Genomic DNA, 21848 nt, shown 5'->3' with positions numbered 1-21848 from the left:
AGCTTTGGCCCTCATTGTCTATTTATTTTACTTGTTAATCCTCTCTGACCAGGAATCTCAAAGGTAACAAATGTTTCTTTTTTGCCTCTGCTAAAGGTACTGCTCACAGTCTTGGACATCAATGACTACCGGCCGCAGTTCTCCAAGAGCCAATTCAGCACAAGTGTCTTTGAGAATGAACCAGCAGGGACGTCCATCATCGTAATGACAGCCATAGACCTTGACGAGGGGGATAATGGTATAATAATGTACGACCTTCAAGGACCCGGAGCGGGTATGCATCTCTTTTCTAGTCGCTATTTGAAATGAGGAGCCTGCTTGCAGCAAGAGAGATGAAGATGTATGCTTTAGCGTTCACCCATAGGATTGGGTATTATCGGTTCAATACTCTATAGCAATAGAAACATACACGTTCTGTGATCTAGCATCTTTTAATAGGACTAACATGTTTTGTTATGTTATATTACGTAACATTGTGTTACTTGAGCATCTATAAAGGGCTAAACCTCTATACATTGATGAGTAACCCCCCCTCTAACCAGTCATTTATTTCAGTTGCATAATTTGGTTATAGGAAAAGTGTATACAATTTTGTATTACAAAATAGTCAATTAAAAAGGAAAGTATATAAGAAAGAACAATTCATAACATCTAAAATAAAAGAAATAATTAACTTACATTACCTTACATTACTGCACCATTCGGCTCTGATTATCGACATAAAATTAGCACCGTCATTATCTAAGCAAAAAAACGACAATTATACACATGTTACAGATGCAGTTGTTTGCATAAGTAATACCATCAACATAGATTGAACAGGATTAGCGAATTGTAGCCTCCTCCTAAGCAACCCAGGCATTTATTCTTGGTTATTTGTTGACATAGCTTTTCCTCATATGTTGGGTTAGGACAGTTTTTCTAAAGCCCTACCCGACTTCAGAAAAAGCCGTATCTGAGGCAGTACATAGGCTCCACTCTTAGTATAAGGCTGCACCAACTGATGATGGGGTAGCCTGGACATAAAGACTACATATGGAAACTAAGGCACAATAACCATATACCCCAAATGACACGTCAGTCGTGAGGTTCGTTTTCCAAACAAGTCTGGTTTTATTCAGAGTTTCTCAGTCGGCCAACTGGGTCTCAACGCCTCACGACGTGTGTTCCCAGACCCCGTGAGATGCGAGAGAGAGAAAACAGCGCTCAAGCAGCAATATGTATACATCATGCATCATCCTGTGTTAAAGCAATTCGACCCGCCCTCATACATGTCATACAGGCTAGGCATCAGTGATTGACAATTATGACACGTTATGACAAGTCTTCATTCAGGCTAAACATAGTTATTCTAGCAAAGGCAGCAAAGACAGCTTTCTGTTATGAGGAACATGGAGCTCTGGCTCAGTAAGGATATCTTGTTCTTAGCAAAGAAATATTCCATACTACGTTATCTGTTTGTTACGGCTCATGAGCTAAGGGTCAGATAGTTCTGAAGCAGAAAATACCATCCTCCGTGAAGGAGCACCACTAGGAGAATATAATTCAAGTATAAACTGCCTTTTACAACAGTGCTTGCAAGACAAACCGGCACCCGGACTACTGATTAGATGCAGCTTCAGCTCGACTTCAAGGACTTAGTGATAGGGAAAAACAATGTATTTCTGCACAGTTTGACATTCCTGTCTGTGTTAGCATTTCAGAGTTCGAGCTGTGGCCTCGCACTGTGTGTGGATCTAAGGCATAGAATATATTTGCAAAGCATTAACAAGGAAAAAAAAAAGAAAATGGCCAGCATTTCACAAAATGGACTCCCTTTGGTTACATTCATGTTTCTCGGATTGCGATGTTTGTCACATGATGCGATTCGCTTCTGGCCAACTTATTATACATATCATTCAGCTATGGGATTACTTTTCTGGTCTAACAAACCCTCCTTTTGGCCTTAAGCCAATACCATCAGCCAAGCATTGCGTCTTCATCGGACCACATGTCCAATTCCGAACTACACATGTCGCTATCATCATCATCAGAAATATTAATTGCCATAAATTCTTTAATTATTTAGTTTTCGTGTTTTGTACCATCATTTATCATACGAGGTACACACTCATTTGTAATTTGGGAGCAAATGACTGGCAGGCATTGTATGCAACAACAGCAAAATATGAGGATTCCAAATATCATAACCAAGATTGCAATTAGCTTCCATCCCCAGGATTGTAGCAGTTCCCAGAACCATGTAATTATATTTAGATTCCAACCACCTGTGGGGACATGAATTTCGGAGCTTAGGACATGTAATTTCTTAATTGCTTCAAATATCATAGGTGAGGAGTCACTTACAAATACACAGCATGCTGATCCTACTAATTTGCATACACCTCCACGATCAGCCAAAATAATATCAAGCACCATTCTATTCTGAAGTGCAACTAGTCTAATTGCTTTTTGTTCCAGTGTCATATTGTAAATTATATCAGTTGTTCCATTTATTTTTTTCTCTAACACCCTGGACAGTTTTCTTATATTCCATGAGTTTATTGCTTGTCCCCAAAATGGTATAAATGATTTTACTATATCCCTAGCAATCTGACCAGCAGTATCATTTCGTTGTGGCCGAGATCTAGATATTTTTGCTATTTCAGAAGTTTTGGCAAGAAATACAACAGGTAAAAGTATCCCTAAATAACAGGTCCCTTCCCAGTTTCTAGGTAACCATGGATAAGTCTGATCTCCACCTACAAAATAGACATAACCTCCTATATATAATGGATTCTCTTCTTGTTCAAGCACAGCAGTATTCATACATCTAGTAAATGTTCCCAGTTTTTATTTTGTAAAGTATATCAGTTGTTCCATTTATCGTTTTCTCTAACACGCTGTACAGTTTTCATATATTCCATGAGTTTATTGCTTGTCCCCAAAATGGTATAAATGATTTTGCTATATCCCCAGCAATCTGCCGAGCAGTATCATCTCGTCGTGGCCGAGATCTAGATATTTTGGCTATTTCAGAAGTTTTGGCAAGAAATACACCAGGTAAAAGTATCCCTAAATAACAGGTCCCTTCCCAGTTTCTAGGTAACCCTGGATAAGCCTGATCTCCACATACAAAATAGACAGAACCTCCTATATATAATGGCTTCTCTTCTTGATCAAGCACAGCAGTATTCATACATCTAGTATATGTTCCCACTGAGTGGGAACCCTTTTTCCGTAAGCAAAATGGGACAGAATATGGACTATGATTAATAGTATTGGGGGGATGCACAGCATCTTTGTTTCCAACCGGAGCCATTTTAAAAGTGATTAGGGGCTGGTAAGGCCTTGAGAGCCTATCTACTGGACTTGTTGTTACAGTTTTTATTTTGCTTCTGCTTGCAAACACGGAACAACCCAACGGTTCCAATACCAATCTTTCAAATTCATTTATATTTGTTCCATCAAATTGTCCGGTGACACTCTCATTCCATTTTCCAAAACAAAAACGTTCTTAATGATGCATAACAGGCATTATTAAGCAGCAAAGGATGTACATACCAACCCACTCCCCTAAATGTGAACAAACCCAACAATTGGAACTATTCAAGATAGCATGGGTCATATACATAATCAGCAATAAAGTGTTATTATCGTAACTTTTTCTAAGTTTCACTTCTTGTGACAAAAGAGTATAAGAGAGCACATGTGCTGGAATACACATAGTAGGAGCATTGGTTGCTGACAATAGAGAGTTTAAGGGATGCATAGTCTCCAAGTACCAAAACATTGGGATCAGTGTAATCAAAATGCAAAGCGGTATCATAATCAAAAGCATGTTATTCTTTCTAAACAAAGTCTTTCTTGGGGCACACTTAATGTCAATCGTTATATCATCAACAGCATTGGTGCAGGCGGGAGCAGGAGCGAATACAGGCATTGTTTATAATGTTTATTTCAGGAAAAGTTTTTCAGCATCCGTCGGAAAAGTTCTCCACAGCAACACATGTTAGCAACAAAAGTTCATGCCAATTCAGGTTAGCCTGCTTAAGATGACAACAAGCTGATGCTTAACTTCACAGAGCTCCAAAAAGGAAGGAGCAAGTATCAATTTTATAGTGTCGGTACCATTTGCCCCTGCTTGTTCACGCCAGGTTGTAAAGGCCTTCACTTTGAGTGGTAGCACCGGGAAACCGCGTGTCAGAGCTCTCAACTGATACAGCTCATAAGCTCCTTTTCCCTAGGCCTCCGTTCCTAGCTCCATCCTTGAGCTACAAACAAAGGTGAAACAAAAGCTGATCTCTTCCGATTTTGTGAACGTAGATTGTACTTTACAGCTCCAGGTACAGTATGCTCGGTGAACAATGCATTTTCATCTCCAGATGCAGGATCAATACCAATTCGTGATGCAATAAGTGATGATGAGGCAGAAGTTGAACAATGTTGAGGCAACACTGGTCTTTCGATTCTCGTTGCAATCTCCCCAGGCCCTTTCTCGGGCTCAGGAAGGACTTCTGACGGGGATTCAGCAGTGATATCTTTGTGATCAGGTACCGCTGTCTTGCTTTCGATGTCAGGATCATCAATCTCTTTCTCATGTGGCAAAGGAAACGGAACTCTTTTCGTGTGTGTTGCGTGGATCAAATTCTTTCGGCCATTCACTCGGACTGCAGTCTGCATAGCCAGTAGCACCTGGAAAGGTCCCGTCCAGTGCGGTGCAAGTGATGATTTTCTTTCAAAATTCTTTACCAGAGTCCAATCGCCTGGCTGCAGACAATGTCCTGGGCCTGTATATCTGACAGGAAGAGCCTCCTGCACCTGCTGATGAATCAAACACAAGTTTTGAGTCAACTGTTTACAGTAATCAATAAGCAATGGATACTCAACATCCCTTAGTTGTTTTGGACGTGGCACATCCACACATTGGCTGGTCTCTCATCATAATTTCATATGGGCAGAGGCCAGTCCTTGCCTGCACAGCTGTTCGCATGCACAGTAAAGCTAGTGGCAATGCATTGGACCATTTCAAATTGCTCCCTGCGCATATCTTGCTCAATCTATTTTTCAAGATACTGTTTTGGCGTTCTACCAAACCAGCACTCATCGGGTGTCTGGTCGAATGGAATCGCTTATCAATTTGGAGACTTGCGCAAATTTTCAATATCACGGCTGCAATAAAAAAGGGGTCCATTATCTGACCATATGACATGGGGTAGCCCGAATCGGGGAAAAAACTCTTTTAGCATAGATTTGGCTTTGGACATAGTTGTACAATCTTTCAGGGGATAGGCCTCCACCCATTTTCTAAATGCACAGACCACTACGAGGACATATTTATAGTTTTGGCACCTCTCCATTTCTATGAATTCAAAATGGATGACTTCAAATGGCATAGACGGTGGACTAAAACTTCCTACTGGTGTCACTGTACCCTCCCCAATGTTATGTTGCAAACAAGTCATGTAATTCTGAACCTATCTTTTAGCAGTTTTTCTGCTGTTCGTATTTTGCCATACAGAATCCAGGTGCTGAGTCATTTTTTTCGCACATATGTGTGTTGGACTGTGAGCCATAGTAACCATTGCTTTTACATAGGCATTTGGCAACATCCATCGGTTATTTTTGTATCCAACCAACAACCCTCAGAATCTAATTCTGCTGGACCCTCAGACCATTTTGTTATTTCATCTAGAGTAGCTTCTGCTTGTATCTCTTTAACTGTTTCAATTCCATTCTCTATCATGTAAGACACTCTTTCTGCTGTTTCAACATACATTTTTATGTGCAAATCAGTGGCAGTTTGTTTCGCAATTCTGTCTGCAAATGCGTTTCCCTTTCGTACATTACATGTTATCTTTTTATGTGCTTCACATTTCATTACTGCTAATCGCTTGTGAAGCGCAAGTGCTGACAACAGTCTCACTATGAAAGTGCCATGTTGAATTTTGGTTCCATGTGACATCAGGAAACCCCTTTCAGCCCATAATCGACCACAATTGTGTACCACCCCAAAGGCATACTGACTGTCAGCATGTATGTTTACAATGCGGTTTGCAGAAATTTCACATGCTTTCGTTAACTCTATTATTTCCGCAGCTTGTGCTGAGTTATATTGGATTAGTTTGCTCTCTATAATAGTTTTCAGTGCCGTGATGGCATAAGCAGCAGTTGATGTGCCATCCGGTAATTTAGAAAAAGAACCGTCCTAAAACAGTTCTCCATCTGGCTCTTTCTGTGGAGTATCTGTTAAATCAATTCTTCCTTTTGTCTCTTATTCAGTAACCATTAAGCAATCATTTGAGAATTGTTTTTCACCCCCTTTTTCACTGGGAGGAGGCATTAACTCGGCCGGATTTAAAGCGCAACATCTCTTAATTTGAATATGCGGTGCAAATAGGACATTTAATTGTTAGTCTGGCTGATGTGAAATGTTGCATCTGCGTTCTATTTAAAAGAATGTCTACTGAATGAGGTACCATTACAGTTAAAGAGTGACCTAAAACCATTCCCTCTGTTTGTTTTACTGACACAGCGACTGCAGCAACAGCTCGCAAGCATCACGGCAAAGCACATGCAACAGGATCCAATGTGGAAGAGAAGTAACTGCAGGGTCTATTTCTCCCCCCGTGCTCCTGAGTCAAAACAGCCAAAGCACATCCATTATTTTCATGCACAAATAACTTAAAACATTTGGCGTGCCCAAAACTGGAGCTGAACATAATGCAGCTTTGAGCAGGTCAAATGCTTCTTGACATTCCATGTTCCATAGCAAAGGTACGGTAACATCCTTCCTTGTCAATGCCACTATTGGTTTCACAATCATTGAAAAGTTAGCGATCCACTGCCTACAATATGAAGCCATTTGTGCCAATTAAAGCCCTGACTTCTTTCTGCGTGTTTGGAATAGGCATATCAGAGATGCTTTCTATTCTTTCTGGTGTCAATCTTCTTCCCTCCTTTGAAAGGAGGTAGCCCAAATATGCCACCTCCTTATGACAATACTGGAATTTTTTTAACGATGCCTTGTGACCATGTGCTGCTAAATGTGTCAACAATGCAACAGTGCTTTCTTTACAAATGTCTTCTGAGTCTGCTGCTGTTAGCAGGTCATCTATATATTGTAACAACACACACCCTGACGGTAATTCAAGCATGTCTAGTTGTTCTTTCAATGCTCTACTATAAATACTTGGACTTTCAGTGTATCCTTGTGGAATACATGTGAATGTAAATGAACGTCCTCCTAGTGTAAAAGCGAACAAATATCTACTATCTGGATGCACTGGAATACTAAAAAATGCGTTTTCAAAGCAATTACACTAAAATATGCTGCAGAGGCTGGAATCATAGCCAAAATTGTCATCACATCCGGGACTAATAGAAATTGCGGATCAACCACTTTATTCACTCCATGTAACTCAATTATAAAACAATATGGTATATCATTACCTCCTTTCTTGTAAACGGAAGAATCGGACTGTTCCAAATACTACCAAAAGTTTCTTCAATTACATTTCTAGCAATCAAATCTGATACAATACACTTCAACGCTCTTTCTCCTTCAGCCGAAATTTTGTATTGCAGAATACGCAGTAATGTAATTCCTTCTTTCAAAACAATTTTTACTGGTTCTACTTTCAAACAACCAACATCATTATCGTTCACCGCCCATATACAAGCCAGTACTTTACTCAATTCAGTCGGTAATGGCATGGATACGAATTGTGATACAGGAGTCTTGTGGCGAGATTGTCAAATATACTCTATCAGGAGAATAATAAATGACTGCATTCAATTTTTTCAACAAATTTAATACCAACAAATTTTCACCGCAATTTTTCGTTAAAAGAAATGGGAAAGATTCTGTAAATGGGCCTAGAGTTGTTGGTACTGGTTGTGAAACTGGACTAATTACTGGCGTACCTGAGAACCCTACGGAGACATTTCTATGTCCTGACAGTGGTATTTCTGGAACCCGCTGATGGTCAATTGAACATTTTTGTGCACCTGTGTCCACTAAAAAAATGTGCTCCCTATTCCCAACCTTCATTTCTATGTAGGGCCCTTTCTGTTCATTGGGAATAGGTACTGGTTCCAACCCCTGTTTCGGGCTGTCCTAGTAGAACAGTACATTGTCAGATGTAAAATCGCCAGAGTAATATTCATTGGACTGATTATCAAAAACATTTCCACCATTCGTGTTGTTTCGTTGTTGATTCTGATTACCCTGATTATCCTGAAATTGTGGCTTCGTTGGATTTCTATTCTGCCCTAGTATTCCTGGATGACCTCTATTCTGTCTTCTCGGAATAGTCCCATTTCTATTCTGTATATGCGGGCACTGTGATCGCCAATGGCCTTCTTGTCTACAATAGGCACATTGATTAATACCTATTGGACCCCCTTGCATGTTGGACGTTAATGCAAATTGGACTCTAGACGGTGCCTTCCCACCACCTCTATGATTGTTTGCTACCTGCTGTAACAACACTCTTTTTTTCAAACCTCCTTTATCCCTTATTTCCATATCATTTTCTGAATTTACTCTGTTCTCATAATATTGGGCCATATGTAATTCTTCACTTTGTGATTTCGCTTGCCAAGCACTTTCAGATGTCATTATTAAAGTCTGAATTTTCGGTAACAACCCTCGCACAAACTTATCAACAAACAATCTCTTCCCAGGTTCGGTATTTAGATCTTGACCACTAGAATCTGCAAATACCTCTTCAAACCAATTAAAATAATCTGTTGCTCCTTCCAATCTGCCTTGTAAGCAAGCAGTCAATGTGGGCCTCATTACGAGGTTGGCGGAATGGGTTTACCAGCACCGGTAATGGTGACGGCACCAGTAAACCCACTATGCCCTATTACAAGGTTCCCTTGCGGGACCCGCTCAGAATGTCTTTTGAATGAGGAATAACCGGGTCCTCCAAGGTTGGAATGACCCTGTAATTCCTCATTCAAGGAAGCCAGACCCGGACACGATTTTGGAGGCAGCCATGGCGGTAATAGCACCATGGCTACCTCCAAACTCGTAATGAGGCCCAATTTATCCCAAACTATTCTTTTTTCAGGTACTAAAGTTTTGAATTTCTCTACTATTCGCGATGGTAAAGCCAACATTACTTTCTCCAGCCTTTCTCTCACTGTCAATTTTAATCAAATTCTCCCATGTATCGCCTAACATCGGCGCGTCATTTATATTTCTAACCTGCTTCCACATATCTACAGGAAGAATCATAGGAAACAATAAATCAATGGGCCTCAATACGAGTATGGTGGTAAGGCAACGACGCGCCGGTATCGCTATCGGCACCGTTGTTACCATACTACGAGTTCTGCTCGAGGGTGCCCTTGCAGCCTCCTGGTCTGACCAGGTGGCCGTACCATCACCCGCGAGCAGAACTTGATGGTAATAACGGTACCCTTATTAACGGTACCAGTGCTACCACCCTCCCCATTCCCATTGAGCCCTGTGGGGCCGAACAGGGATGGGGAGTCCCTTATTACTGGCACCCGTGAATGGGCAATTACCGGGTCCGCCAAACTCGGCATGACCCGGTAATTGCCCATTCGCGGGTGCCAGAAATAAATGCATATCGGCAGCAGCCGTGCCTGTATTACAGGCACGGCTACCGCCAGCCTCGTAATGAGGCCCAATGTCACTCAGTGTAAAAACAAATGAATTTAGAACAGATTCAATTTCCTTATAAAATCCTGCCGGATTTTTCCCGATGTCAGGGACAGTCTACTTCATAGTATTTACTTCTTGCCTAGAAAAAGGGACATGTACAAACTGTGCAATATAATGAGCTTCTATTGTTCGTGCTGGAATCGCTCCATCTGCAGCAACCTCTACTTTCGGGACAAATGTGGGAGGCACCTCCCTCATGGGTAATTGCAAAGTAGGGGATTCTACAATCTTTCGTCTATTAAGCAACAAAGCTAGATCAAGAGAAAAAGCAGTCATTCCAGTTTCAGGCGAAAATGCTCTTTTGTAAATTGTCATTAAATCAGCGGGACAACACATCTTACTCTTCATGCATTCACATCCAGTAAATACTCCACCATAACTTGTAACATCTTTCTCTGCATTTCTGATGTATACTGACTAAATGTATCATGCACTTCAATCGGGGAAATGGCAGCATCCGTAATCCATCTAAGCGCATCTCGTGTACAAATTCGCATCTCTTCACTAACAAGTTTCAACGGCGGTAAAAACCGTTTCTGAACGTACGACATATGCGGTTCATCTTTGTTCATTATTTCTTTATGCAACCGATCAAGTTCTCGCTTAAACACAAATATTCGCCCTACGTGTTCTCATACTTTCGCCGCATTATCTCGCAAATTCGAAAGAACAACCAAATCTCGCAACTCCTGCGGTACCACTGTATCAGTCAGATCACTCCATATTTTAATAAGATAATCCCCCATACATTCTAACAATACCTGTTGTTCACCAAGGCCTCTATGATCAGATATGGAACGTTGCACAGCCTCTTCATTGTTATCATCAATATAAGTTTCAGCCCACTCTTTCAGTTCTTCTTTCCTTCTCTTGCTAATCATACTATGAGTGTGTCTAATACTTCCTTGTTCAGGCCCCATTGCTGTAGAACTGCCTGCTAAAGTGGATAACTCATGCTCTAAAGGCGGTGGAGGAAATTATGTCACAGGCACAGTGGGAGAGGAAATGCTTACTGCAGGTGCTGATGGAATCATCGGAATAGGAGGTACATAAGGAGGAGGTGCAACTGGGTCAGTACTTTGATGTTCACTTCTTCGCTCATTTAATATTTTGTTTATTAGTTCATCTGATGTATGAAAATCTTGTGAAGGATATATTTTCTGTATATCTAATTGTAAGGCCCTATGCATGTTCCTAATGGCTTCTGTCTGCTGATGCTGATCATGGTCTAACGCTTTCACTGCATTCGATTTATGTCTACGTGCGTGTTTCTCCCTACTTTTCAAACAGAGATTAGCTTCCTTCCTCCAGTCTCTTACAACATCGAGCACTGCAGGTCTGGCCTTTTTTCATGGCAATACTGATTCTAAGTGTTCTATACGTGCTAATTCAAAGCTCCCATTATTGGGCCACTGAAGGTCTGATACATGTCTGGTCTGCCTATGCTAACCCGTGTTGAACACTAATGCCCCTATTCCATGCTTTAAGTACATCTAATGTGCCGGCAACCCTTCGGATGGCGCGACTTGGCCAGTTTCCAAAGATTGTCTACCGCAGTGAAAAAATCTCACTTAACAGGAAGACAATTTCCCAGGCATGGTTAAACCTACCCTTTTCTTACCCTGGGTGTTTGTACTTGCAAGTGCAACACTCGACCAATATCAGGACGTTTAAGAATCGGGGCACGACTCACCTGATCAACCAATTCGTCACTCAGGACGCAATTCGCCTGTATACAGACGCAACCAAGAATCGTCGCGATGGCGTGTCTGGCTCAATTTGCCTCGTTTACAGGACCCTCACCTTGATGCTCTCTGGGCGCTGCTCATCGATCAGGGATTGTGTGTGTACAGATCTATGGAGGAGTCTCTCATCACTTCTACATGAGCGCCCCGAACACCTTCTGATCCCGGTCCGACGGCTTCGCCCTCGACTCGTTTTTTTCATTTTGCCTTCCTTCAACTTCAATGTATGCGATGGAGCATTAATGGGAGGGTCCCTGTTCGGGTGCCATATTTGGTAGGCCATAAAGACCGCAAATGGAAACTAAGGCACAATAACCATATACCCCAAATGACACGTCAGTCGTGAGGTTTGTTTTCCAAACAACTGGGTCTCAACGCCTCACGATATGTGTTACCAGACCCCTTGAGACGCGATAGAGAGCGAACAGCGCTCCAGCAGCAATATATATACATCATGCATCATCCTGTGTTAAAGCAATTCAACCCGCCCTCATACATGTCATACAGGCTAGGGTTCAGTGATTGACAATTATGACACATTATGACAAGTCTTCATCCAGTCTAAACATAGTTATTCTAGCAAAGGCAGCAAAGACAGCTTTCTGTTATGAGGAACATGGAGCTCTGGCTCAGTAGGGATATCTTGTTCTTAGCAGAGAAACATTCCATACTACGTTATCTGTTTGTTATGGCTCATGAGCTAAGGGTCAGATAGTTCTGAAGCAGAAAATACCATCCTCCGTGAAGGAGCACAACTAGGAGAATAGAATTCATGTTTAACTGCCTTTTACAACAGTGCTTATAATACAAACCGGCACGTGTACTACTGATTAGACGCGGCTTCTGCTCGACTTCAAGGACTTAGTGAGAGGGAAAAACAATGTATTTCTGCACATTTCGACATTCCTATCTGCGTTAGCATTTCAGAGTTCAAGCCATGGCCTCGCTCTGTGTGCGGATCTAAAGCATAGAATATATTTGCAAAGCGTTAACAATGAAAAAAAGAAAATGGTCAGCATTTCAAAAAATGTATCCCTTTGGTTACATTCATGTTTCTTGGATTGCAATGTTTGTCAAATGATGCGATTTGCTTCTGGCCAACATATTATACGTATCATTTGGCCATGGGACTACTTTTCTGGTCTAACAAGAGGGCTGTAGCTTGGTACAAAGAAATTGTAGCATGCACATGGTCCAAAGAAACACTGAAACAATATATTTTGTAAAGAAATAAAGGGTTATTTTAAATACAAGTAGACCATGATACATTTTGGCGGGTAAAAAATATGCCATCATATAAACACAATCGTAAAAAACAACTAAATACCTATGGTATGCAAACCAATGTATAACCTTAGTTAGAGGAGCAAGAAGCAATTCAAGATGGGTCAAACCTAAAGTTATACATTCAGGATAGTAATATACTATTCTTGGGGAATAAGACCAGGTTAGATATACTTTTAGAATACCATCAGTATTTCAAGTGTAGTAGACCCTGGCTGTCATGCAGTGACACTCGTTATGAAATCACATAATAAACCAACCCTGTTATAAGTATAATTGCAACATTACTTTTTAGAACTCAGTTCAGAGCTAGTAAAATAACTCATATACCTTCTGGAGAGCCTCAAGCTACTCAATGGCCCTCATTCCGAGTTTGGAGGTAACCATGGAGCTATTAGCTCCATGGTTGCCTCCCAACTTAGTTCAAAATCTGGCCTGGTGAATGGAGTAATTACCGGTCCATTGCAAGGTTGAAGGGACCGGTAATTCCCCATTCACCAGGGCCCTTCCCCATTCCCATTTTTGCCCCCATAGGGCTCAATGGGAATGGAGAAGGAGGTAATTACGGTACCGTAAATTACAGTGCCGTAATTACCTTCAAAGTCACTTTGCGGGTTCGTTTTTTAACGCCTGCTAAAAGCAGGCGTTAAGTACCAACCCGCAAAGGGAACTCGGAATAGGGCGGTAAGGGATTAACGGCACCGGTCTCGTTACCGGTGACCGTTAACCCTTACCTCCCTACTCGGAATGACCCCCAATGATAGGTATGAACACTCAATAACTATTTTTGAATGCACAAAGCAAATCAGGGAAAAGGAAATCAGGGAAAAGCAAACCTCTATTACACTTTAAGAAAGACAAAATATATTTCCAGGTAACTAATTGGCCTATTGGCACATAACTTTCTTTTATCTAATAGCTAGTTATACCCAGTATACTTTTAAGAAGTGTATAACACAGTTTCTAAGGTACGTAGGAACTTTATGAAACTATTTTAAAATAGCACCAATGCAATTCAGGGAAGCACAACCCAGCGTTACAAGATTAGATGAGCAGCAGCTAATCAAGGTAAGACCTGTATAATTTTCAAAGGAACCTCCAGCTACTTAAAGGTAGGTATCTAAGCCGTAAGACTGTTTTAGATTTGTATAAAGCAAACCAGGGAAAGCAACACCCAATGTTACACTTTAAGAAAAACACAATGCAGGTAAACCCTATTGGTAATTTGTTAGATTCATTCAGTTAAGCAATGCTAAAACAGTACCAATACATTACTTTTTAGAATGGAAAAACACAATTCGAAGTTACACTTTTTAGAGGGGCAGCAAGTAACTCAAAGGTAAGCATAAACTTAAGGTTATGAATCAAAAGGTAGGACAGCCCCTAATACCTCATTTCAGGGACTAATATACATTGTGCTACACTGAAAAAGATGAAATGAGGATATATTTTTTCACACAATTCTTTATTCACTTAGTCGTATCTTAAAAGCTAGCATTGTAAACCGAATAGCGATCTACGTACTGCTTAATAGCCATCCCTGCCACAACCTTCCATAGAACCTATGACACCGACAGAGATCAACGTCACAACGCCACTTAAGACAATTACAGTTAACGCCGATATCCGGAAGTCATCAAAGAATTGACATGTGGGTGTGGGGGGCGGGGGTTCGTACTATATATCCATAGAGAGTGGACATGTATGTTACTATCGGTTTGTTATTGAAGTAGATCGCAATGATCTTGTGATATAACTAAGTTTGCTCAGTTATGTATTCAACTGACTGTTCACTTTTGATGTAAAAACCCAATAAAATTCAATTTGAAAAAAAAAAGCTAGCATGGCTGGCAAATTAATTTGTTGGACATACATATTACAAAATAACAAATACACAAACAACTAGTTTCTCACTAGAATTGTTGTGTGAAAAAATATATCCTCATTTCATATTTTTAGTGAAAGCACTAAGCATAAACTTAATGACACTTTGTAACTTCTTCTTTTACACAAATACAGTTACCACACTAACTTCTTTAGCAAGTAAGTACTTTTACACTTGTTATACTTTCAGGAAGAATCCCTTTCTTATCCTGTCCTTCCCTAGTCTATTGCATGAGTTCTCTCAGAGGCAGAAAAGGGACCGTAGTGGTCTAGGTGCCAGCTGTAGGCAGGTTGAGATAGGGTTCGGTTGCAGGAAAGTCAAAATTCCATAGGATATCGTCTTAAACAAGTAAGTATTCACCTTCAGAATTAGTTAAAGTGTTCAGGGACTTCAAAGATATGTGTTCCAGCATTAGGCATGGGCAAGTGGTATAGGAAAACTCCTAACCACAGAAAGCCACTCAACTTCACAGGATGCACAACAGCCTTAGAGTAAGTATTACCCAAGCCCACACAGTACCTTAGGAGAAAAGAAAAGCTACGGAGTGGATTTTTTCAGGATTCAGCAGCACAGGACTCAGTACCTGATTTATTGGTCTGGAGACAAAAGAACTGGACACTGGATAGGAACCTTCAGCAGCAGTCATCAGAGGAGGCTTCCAGCAAAGGACTCTTCATAGATTCTCGCAGCTCTGTGGATATGGTGCCTTTTTACAGCAGGCAGATGAAGAACAAATATTGTTGGTCGGATTCTCTTTACGCTCTCTGAGTCCTGCACTGTACTGAGGGGACTTTTGTGATTCAAATCATGTCTCTGGCAAGAGTCCACCAAAGTTTCAGCTAGATTCAGACTTTAGAAGATCACGCACCAGACTTTAGCTCAAGGTCCCAGGGTATTGGCGGTTCGCATCCCAGCAAGGTTGCAGCACGTCATGGGATGGCTCACAATGCAGGTCTTCCTAAGACTAGTGAATCCCACTAGCCCTTGGGTAGGAGTCATTGCATTCGGGACCCCAGATAGATTGGAGGGAAGCATTACATCAGGCTCCAGTAACACAGCAGGCTCTCCAGTCACTGGAAATTGATACAGACACCCTTTGTTCATCTTCCTCTTTGGATTCAGCTCCAGTGGTTGACTTGCCTTTCACCTCAGCAACCTCCCCTTTTATTCAGTTTCAGCACAAACTCCTCTGCAATCGCTCTCAGCAGTTTACAGAAAGGAGCGAGTGGCTGTCCAATCAGGACAGCCAGACCCCCAGTGGGAGCTAGTTCCATTCAGGCACTCAGGCAGACAAAGAGGAGGGGAGTGAAAAACTCCTCCCCCACTTCCTGACTGCCCAGACACACTGAAGCCTAGGTGGGGTCAACCAAGGGTTCCCGCCAAAGGCAAAACACACATACAGACTGCCACCTCCTACAATGTTAGAAGGAGGGCTAACAAAGAACAACCACGCTAGAAATGGTGAAAAAAGAAAGGAGCCACCGAGTTAGTACGTAGGTGACCCTATTGTGCACTACTGAGACTGTGAACACTGTCTGTGGTAAAACAAAGAACACTATAGTTGGTTGAACACGTCCACTGCCACCAGCCATAACTAGAGGATTGTCTATGTGACTAAAAAGTCACAGGATCAGAGAAAAGGGGAATACCAAGGATCTCCTCGGCACTCCACATAAAGTGGTTTGTGTCAATCTCTCAGAATATTAAGTTTTAGGAGAGATACAAAGTATCTCTCTATCCTGCAGAACAGTAGAGTGTAAGGATAAGGAAATAATCTCAAAGGAGAACCCAAAGGGTTCCCAGCAACACTGCCCCTAAGGATCTGTATGCTGCAAAAGTAAAATACAGATGCCTTAAAAGAGATATGGAGGAAAGTAGACTCCATAGGACAGGTAAAACACAGAGACAGGGATAGAAGCCTTGCTCTTAGCCTATGATTGAGATGAAGAGGAGAGTGAACCTCTCCCAGATCTTCTAAGAGGACACCCTGCAGATAGATCAGTAGAAGGGGTCAAACTCTTTACTAATCTGACAATGCAGCAATAGGAGGAGGGCAGAATGCTGTTAACTCAGTTTGCCCCTCTGTTCTCACTTACACCAGACTTGACCCCTTGGAGCTAACATGACATTGACACTGGTGATAGTGTACCTGTTAAAAGAAGTGGCTACAGAATGTCAGATAATGTGAGAAACCACATTAAGGAAGAGGCCAACAAGATCATTGACCCTAGAGTGATTGCATATTCAACAAGTCCATGTGCTAGCCCAGTTGTGTTAATGCCAAAGGCAGGAACTAAGGAACTTGGATTCTGTGTGGACTATAGAGCATTAAATGCAGTTACCAAGACATATGCCCATCCCTTGCAAAGAACAGATGAACTGGTGAATAAGCTGGGCTCAGCAAAATTCCTCAATACTTTTGACCTGACAAGTGGTTATTGGCAGATTGCCATGAATGGCCATGCCAAGGAGAAGACAGCATTCTCAACCCCAAAAGACGTGTACCATTTTAAGGTCATGCCCATTGTATTTATTCCAGAGAATGGTTAATCATGTTCTGAACTGGTTAGAGAACTTCTGAATGGCATACTTGCATGGCATTGCATTGTTCATCCCTACCAAGGACGAGCATATCCAATTGGGACATGTGTTGCAGGCCCTTCAGCAGGCCAATCTGACCGTCAAAGCAAGTAAGTGGCAAGTTAGTCAGAGTAAAGTGATCTACATTGGTAATGAGGTAGGAGGAGTGGAGATTAGGCCCTTAATCCACAAAGTACAGGCTGTACAAGACTGGGCCACTCAAACTATTCAAACTCAAGTAAGAGCCTTCCTAGGACTTACTGGTTACTGCAGGAACTTAATTGAAGACTACGGTACCATAGCTTCTCCCCTGAATACTGTATCCTCTCCCAAGTACTCATAAACGGTCAAGTGGAATGAGGTCTTTGAAAAAGCCTCCCAGGGGCTGAAAGATGGCCTCTGTAAAGCTCCAGTGCTGAGAGCTCCAGATTATACCCAGGCCTTCAGGCTTTCTTAGTCCAGACTGATGCTGTCGACAGAGGGATAGAAGCAGTCTTGAGTCAATTTGATAGCAATGGCTGGGAACACCCATTCTGCTTTATTAGTCAAAAACTAAAACATAGGGAAACCAGGTGGGCCACCATTGAACATGAATGTTTTTCTATTGTATGGGCCTGAAGAAGTTCAGGCCATACATCTATGGAACTATTTTCAGGATTCAAACTGACCACCAACCCGTAAGGTGGTTGATGCAGATGAAAGGCGAAAACCCAAAATTGCTCTGGTGTTCCATAAACCAACAAAGCTAGCACAGGTCAGGTACCCAACATAAGAATGTGGACTGTCTCTCCAGAAAGTATGACTGACTGGATGATCAAGAGATTTGCCCAGTAGTGGTGTAGATCCTCTTGTCCCAAGTATGGGGGGATGTGTGTTAGGGAACTGTATCATTTTTATGCTTCATCCCCTCTCCTTGTGAGACCCCCAGCACTTTTTGCTGGACTTCTGGACCCTTTTCCTTCTATCCTGAATGAGTGGAGCTGTTTTCCACTCATTTATTCTTGAGGTGTTACTGTTCCAACATAGTAGTCAGGGAAAGCCCTGATGGAAATGTTTAGTTTTTTACAATAGTAGCCCACTCAAATGTTGGTGCGCATACCGACGTGGTGAACTTAAAAACAAGGATGCGTGGCTGGATGTCACGTTACAGTGGTTAAACGAAGTAAAGTACCGTGGTACAGAGACAGTCGTAGCGACCTGCATAGTGATTGCAGTTAACAGTTGCGTGGGGTAAGTGTCCCTGTTCTGGGCTTTGGTACTACATAGGTGGGTGATTGACCCACAGGTACCTGAGTAGGTCACATCAGTGACCATGAGCCTCTCGTGCACTCCAACACGGAGTTCCAAGATTAACATTCATTAAACGGGAGGACCATGTGGTCCGAATGCCACGTAGTAAATAAAACCATAAAATCTGCTAGATTGGGTGTAAATTATATGCACGTCATTAATGAGTGCCCTGTGTATCTATGTATCTATAATAGGACCCACACATTTGTCGCACACATTGGTGATCAGGTTGAAAGCTAATAATGGAGTTCTTTTAGCTTGAGAAAATAAATGAATATCCCTTATAAAAGACACAAAGAGATTGAGCTTAGTGCTCAGTGGCAACACTGGCATTTTTAGAATAGATTCAAATGAGATATTCACACATGTTTTTTGTCATTTATTTTTCCATAGAAACTGAACACTGAAAGCACAGGGTTTTTACAAGGGAATTAATACCACCATGGAAATCAATTGACTGTCCTGTTGAAGGCCGCTTCTCACACCATTGAGGGAGGACGCATTGGATGGGCATACCTCTGGGGCCTTTGGCTGAAACACAATGTGATGACATTGTTTTAGAATACATGTTCTGTTAAAGCAAAAGGAAATATCAAGGCTGAGTACCACAAATTGAAATACACCAAACACGAGCTATAAAGATTCACAGATATTTTATTCTGCGCAGTTTTCAAAGAAACATAGAAACAGATAGCTATCTGGCTCTCAACACCCCACAATGAGTACCAGCCCGTCAAAGAGAGGGGAGAGAGTGCTGGACATCTAGATATTCATGCTTTTTATAAATTTCTCAGAAATATTGTCCAGCCCCTCTACATGTTCATAATCTGCGGTCTAGAGTTTGTGCCGAGTTCACATACAGCTTATACAATAATATGCAGAAGGATTACATAGGTTTGCATTTCCATCAAGTTACAATGGCATTTCCATCAATATACGGTGTATATTCTCGGATCCCGCGGTAAGCCTTAGTCTATATCCCAACACAGTGTAGTTCAGCCTGTGTCCACGCTTGTCCGTTTGCACTTCATTGTCGCCGATGTGTATTCGTGGATGAGGCTTGTTAGCGCAGACAATGCTAAGACGACAGTTCATTCGTAGTACAAGGTCTCTTTACCTAGTCTAAACAGTCGGCCCGCGGACAGTCTAACCATTAACAGAACTCAAAGGTCGGAAGGCTTGGTTGCAAGTGAGAAACACAGTCCACCATTTTAGAACAGAGAATCATATGAACAGAAATCAAAATGGCAGATGATTCTAAAATGGCGGCGAAGTCGATCAGAAATCAGAACTTTGCAACGTGGTTTTTTTCATATAGCGACTAGGCTTAGGCCAATATAAATCAAATGGAGGCATAATATGATTTCCGTTTAACAGTTCGAGCTTGGGAAATTGAAATCCCAGGATAAAACTGTTGTCATGGGAATTGAAGACATGCTTCTTTGTGATTTGCCATGCAGGCAAACTATCTGTTCAAGAGTATCAGTTGATATTGTGATGCCTGTAATATTGAAAAAATCAAATGGTAATAGTGACATAAAGGATTCTCCGCAGATAATTCAAAGAACTACATTTCTAAACAGTTACATTTCTTAAGAAAGTGATTTCGTGCAGCAAATGTGCACTTTTGTACTAGTCCCTGTGCACCTTATTGAAGATCACGTTTAAGATATGAAGTAACATTTATATTTATTCATAAATAAAATGAAATAGGTTTGTTATAGAAACGCATGTGTGTTGATATTTATATGTAGGTGTGGGTCGAGACTACAATGAGTCTAATCCAGTGCTTGCACTAAAGCAAATGCGTGAGAGGGTGGGGTTGCCTACTTTTGCTGTGAATAGATATGCCTCAGAGCTTTGCATCAGTCAAGGTGGACAGGGATTGCTTAGAATATCACCAAAGTTATCAGTTGACAGGCCATCCAGTTTAGAATGATTTTCAATGTGCTGCAACTTTTGTGGAATGCTGCTAAATAGGCCCAAAATATATAGTATTTTTCCAGATATACCTATGATTGTAATTAGCCCGACCATCAAATCATATCATATCAATTTCTGATATACAATACCCACAGCTCCAGTTGCCCAAAACCCACACATTGTTTATATCAAGTCACATACCTTTGTAAGAGATTAGTTTCAATCCAGAGGCACAATAGGACATGAAAAATTGAATTCTGTAAGTTTAATAGCTAAGTCTCAGGGCCTCATTACACGGTAGGCAGAGGACCAAGGTGCTATTAGCACCTTGGTCCATGCCGGTAAAATACCGGCACCGCCTTGGTGGAAAGGGGAATTACCGCCCTATTCCAAGGTTGGCCGGGCGGTAATTCCCCCTTCCCCCATTGCCCTTCCCCATTCCCATTTTTGCCACATAGGGCTCTATGGGAATGGGGAAGGCGCTAATTACGGTGCCGCAAATTGCGGTACCGTAATTAGCACCCTGGTCCCTTTGCGGGTTGGTTTTTAACGCCTGCTAAACAGCAGGCGTTAAAGTACCTACCCGCAAAGGGACCTCGTAGTAAGGCGGTAAGTGTTAACGGTCACCGGTAGCATTACCGGTGACCGTTAACCTTTACCGCCTTCCGTGTAATGAGGCCCTCAGTATTTTAATTAAGCATAACTGCCCCAAAATGTGTATATTTGTGCCACAATATTTACTTTTTCTTGCAGCAAAATTTGGAACTCAGCGGCTCAATATCCTGGGGCGTCTGACTTGAAATAGTGGCATTCTATAAATACACCACCACAGTTTGGCCATATTATGTTCAATAACTCTGCCAAGTGTCACATGCTTGCTTGTGGCCATTTCCACTGGTTCAATGTATTAAAGTGACTGATTGGTTTGTTTGGACCCTTTACAGATGCTTTCAAGATTGTTCAAAACACAGGACTCATCACTTCCACAAGACTCTTGCAGTCTTTTGAGAGATTTAACTTAACAATTGTGGCGACAGACAAAGGAAGACCCCCTCTCTGGGGGACCACCATGCTGCGTGTGGAGGTTATTGATGTCAATGATAATCGCCCTGTGTTTGTCAGACCACCAAATGGCACCATCCTCCACATCAAAGAGGTACAATCCATAGAGACAAAGTGCCATTGTAACCTAGCATTGTGTTGCTAATAATAATTACTGTCAGCTTGCCGAAAGACCTCTGATGGGATAACTGTTGTATGTTTGAAACATAGCTGTTCTATCAGGCAAATGTTTGATAATGTCTAATTTGGCTGTCGAAAAAATAGAAGAGTGCACGTGAGGTTGTGTTGGTAGATGCAAATAGACTCAATGCTTACACATCCTTTTATCAGACATGGATTAACCAGTTGTTAGATTACCTGAATTCAAGTTGATTCAAATTACAAATTTGCCTATGTGTTA

At 41.6% G+C, this 21848-nt stretch overlaps 1 protein-coding gene across 3 annotated transcripts in view; it reads left to right on the top strand.

Annotated features, from left to right (window-relative positions):
• The window catches only part of CDH23 (cadherin related 23), a 3939560-nt gene that overhangs the window by 3698334 nt on the left and 219378 nt on the right, over positions 1-21848 (top strand). For all 3 annotated transcript variants that reach the window (XM_069610726.1, XM_069610725.1, XM_069610724.1), the window contains 2 exons: positions 97-274; positions 21331-21542. In XM_069610726.1, the coding sequence (XP_069466827.1) occupies positions 97-274; positions 21331-21542 (390 nt within the window). The remainder of the gene's footprint in view (positions 1-96; positions 275-21330; positions 21543-21848) is intronic.

The sequence above is a fragment of the Ambystoma mexicanum genome, chromosome 8 (assembly GCF_040938575.1).
Source record: "Ambystoma mexicanum isolate Mex_15411 chromosome 8, UKY_AmexF1_1, whole genome shotgun sequence".
Lineage (NCBI taxonomy): Eukaryota > Metazoa > Chordata > Amphibia > Caudata > Ambystomatidae > Ambystoma > Ambystoma mexicanum.
This window is presented reverse-complemented; position numbering and strand designations above follow the sequence as displayed.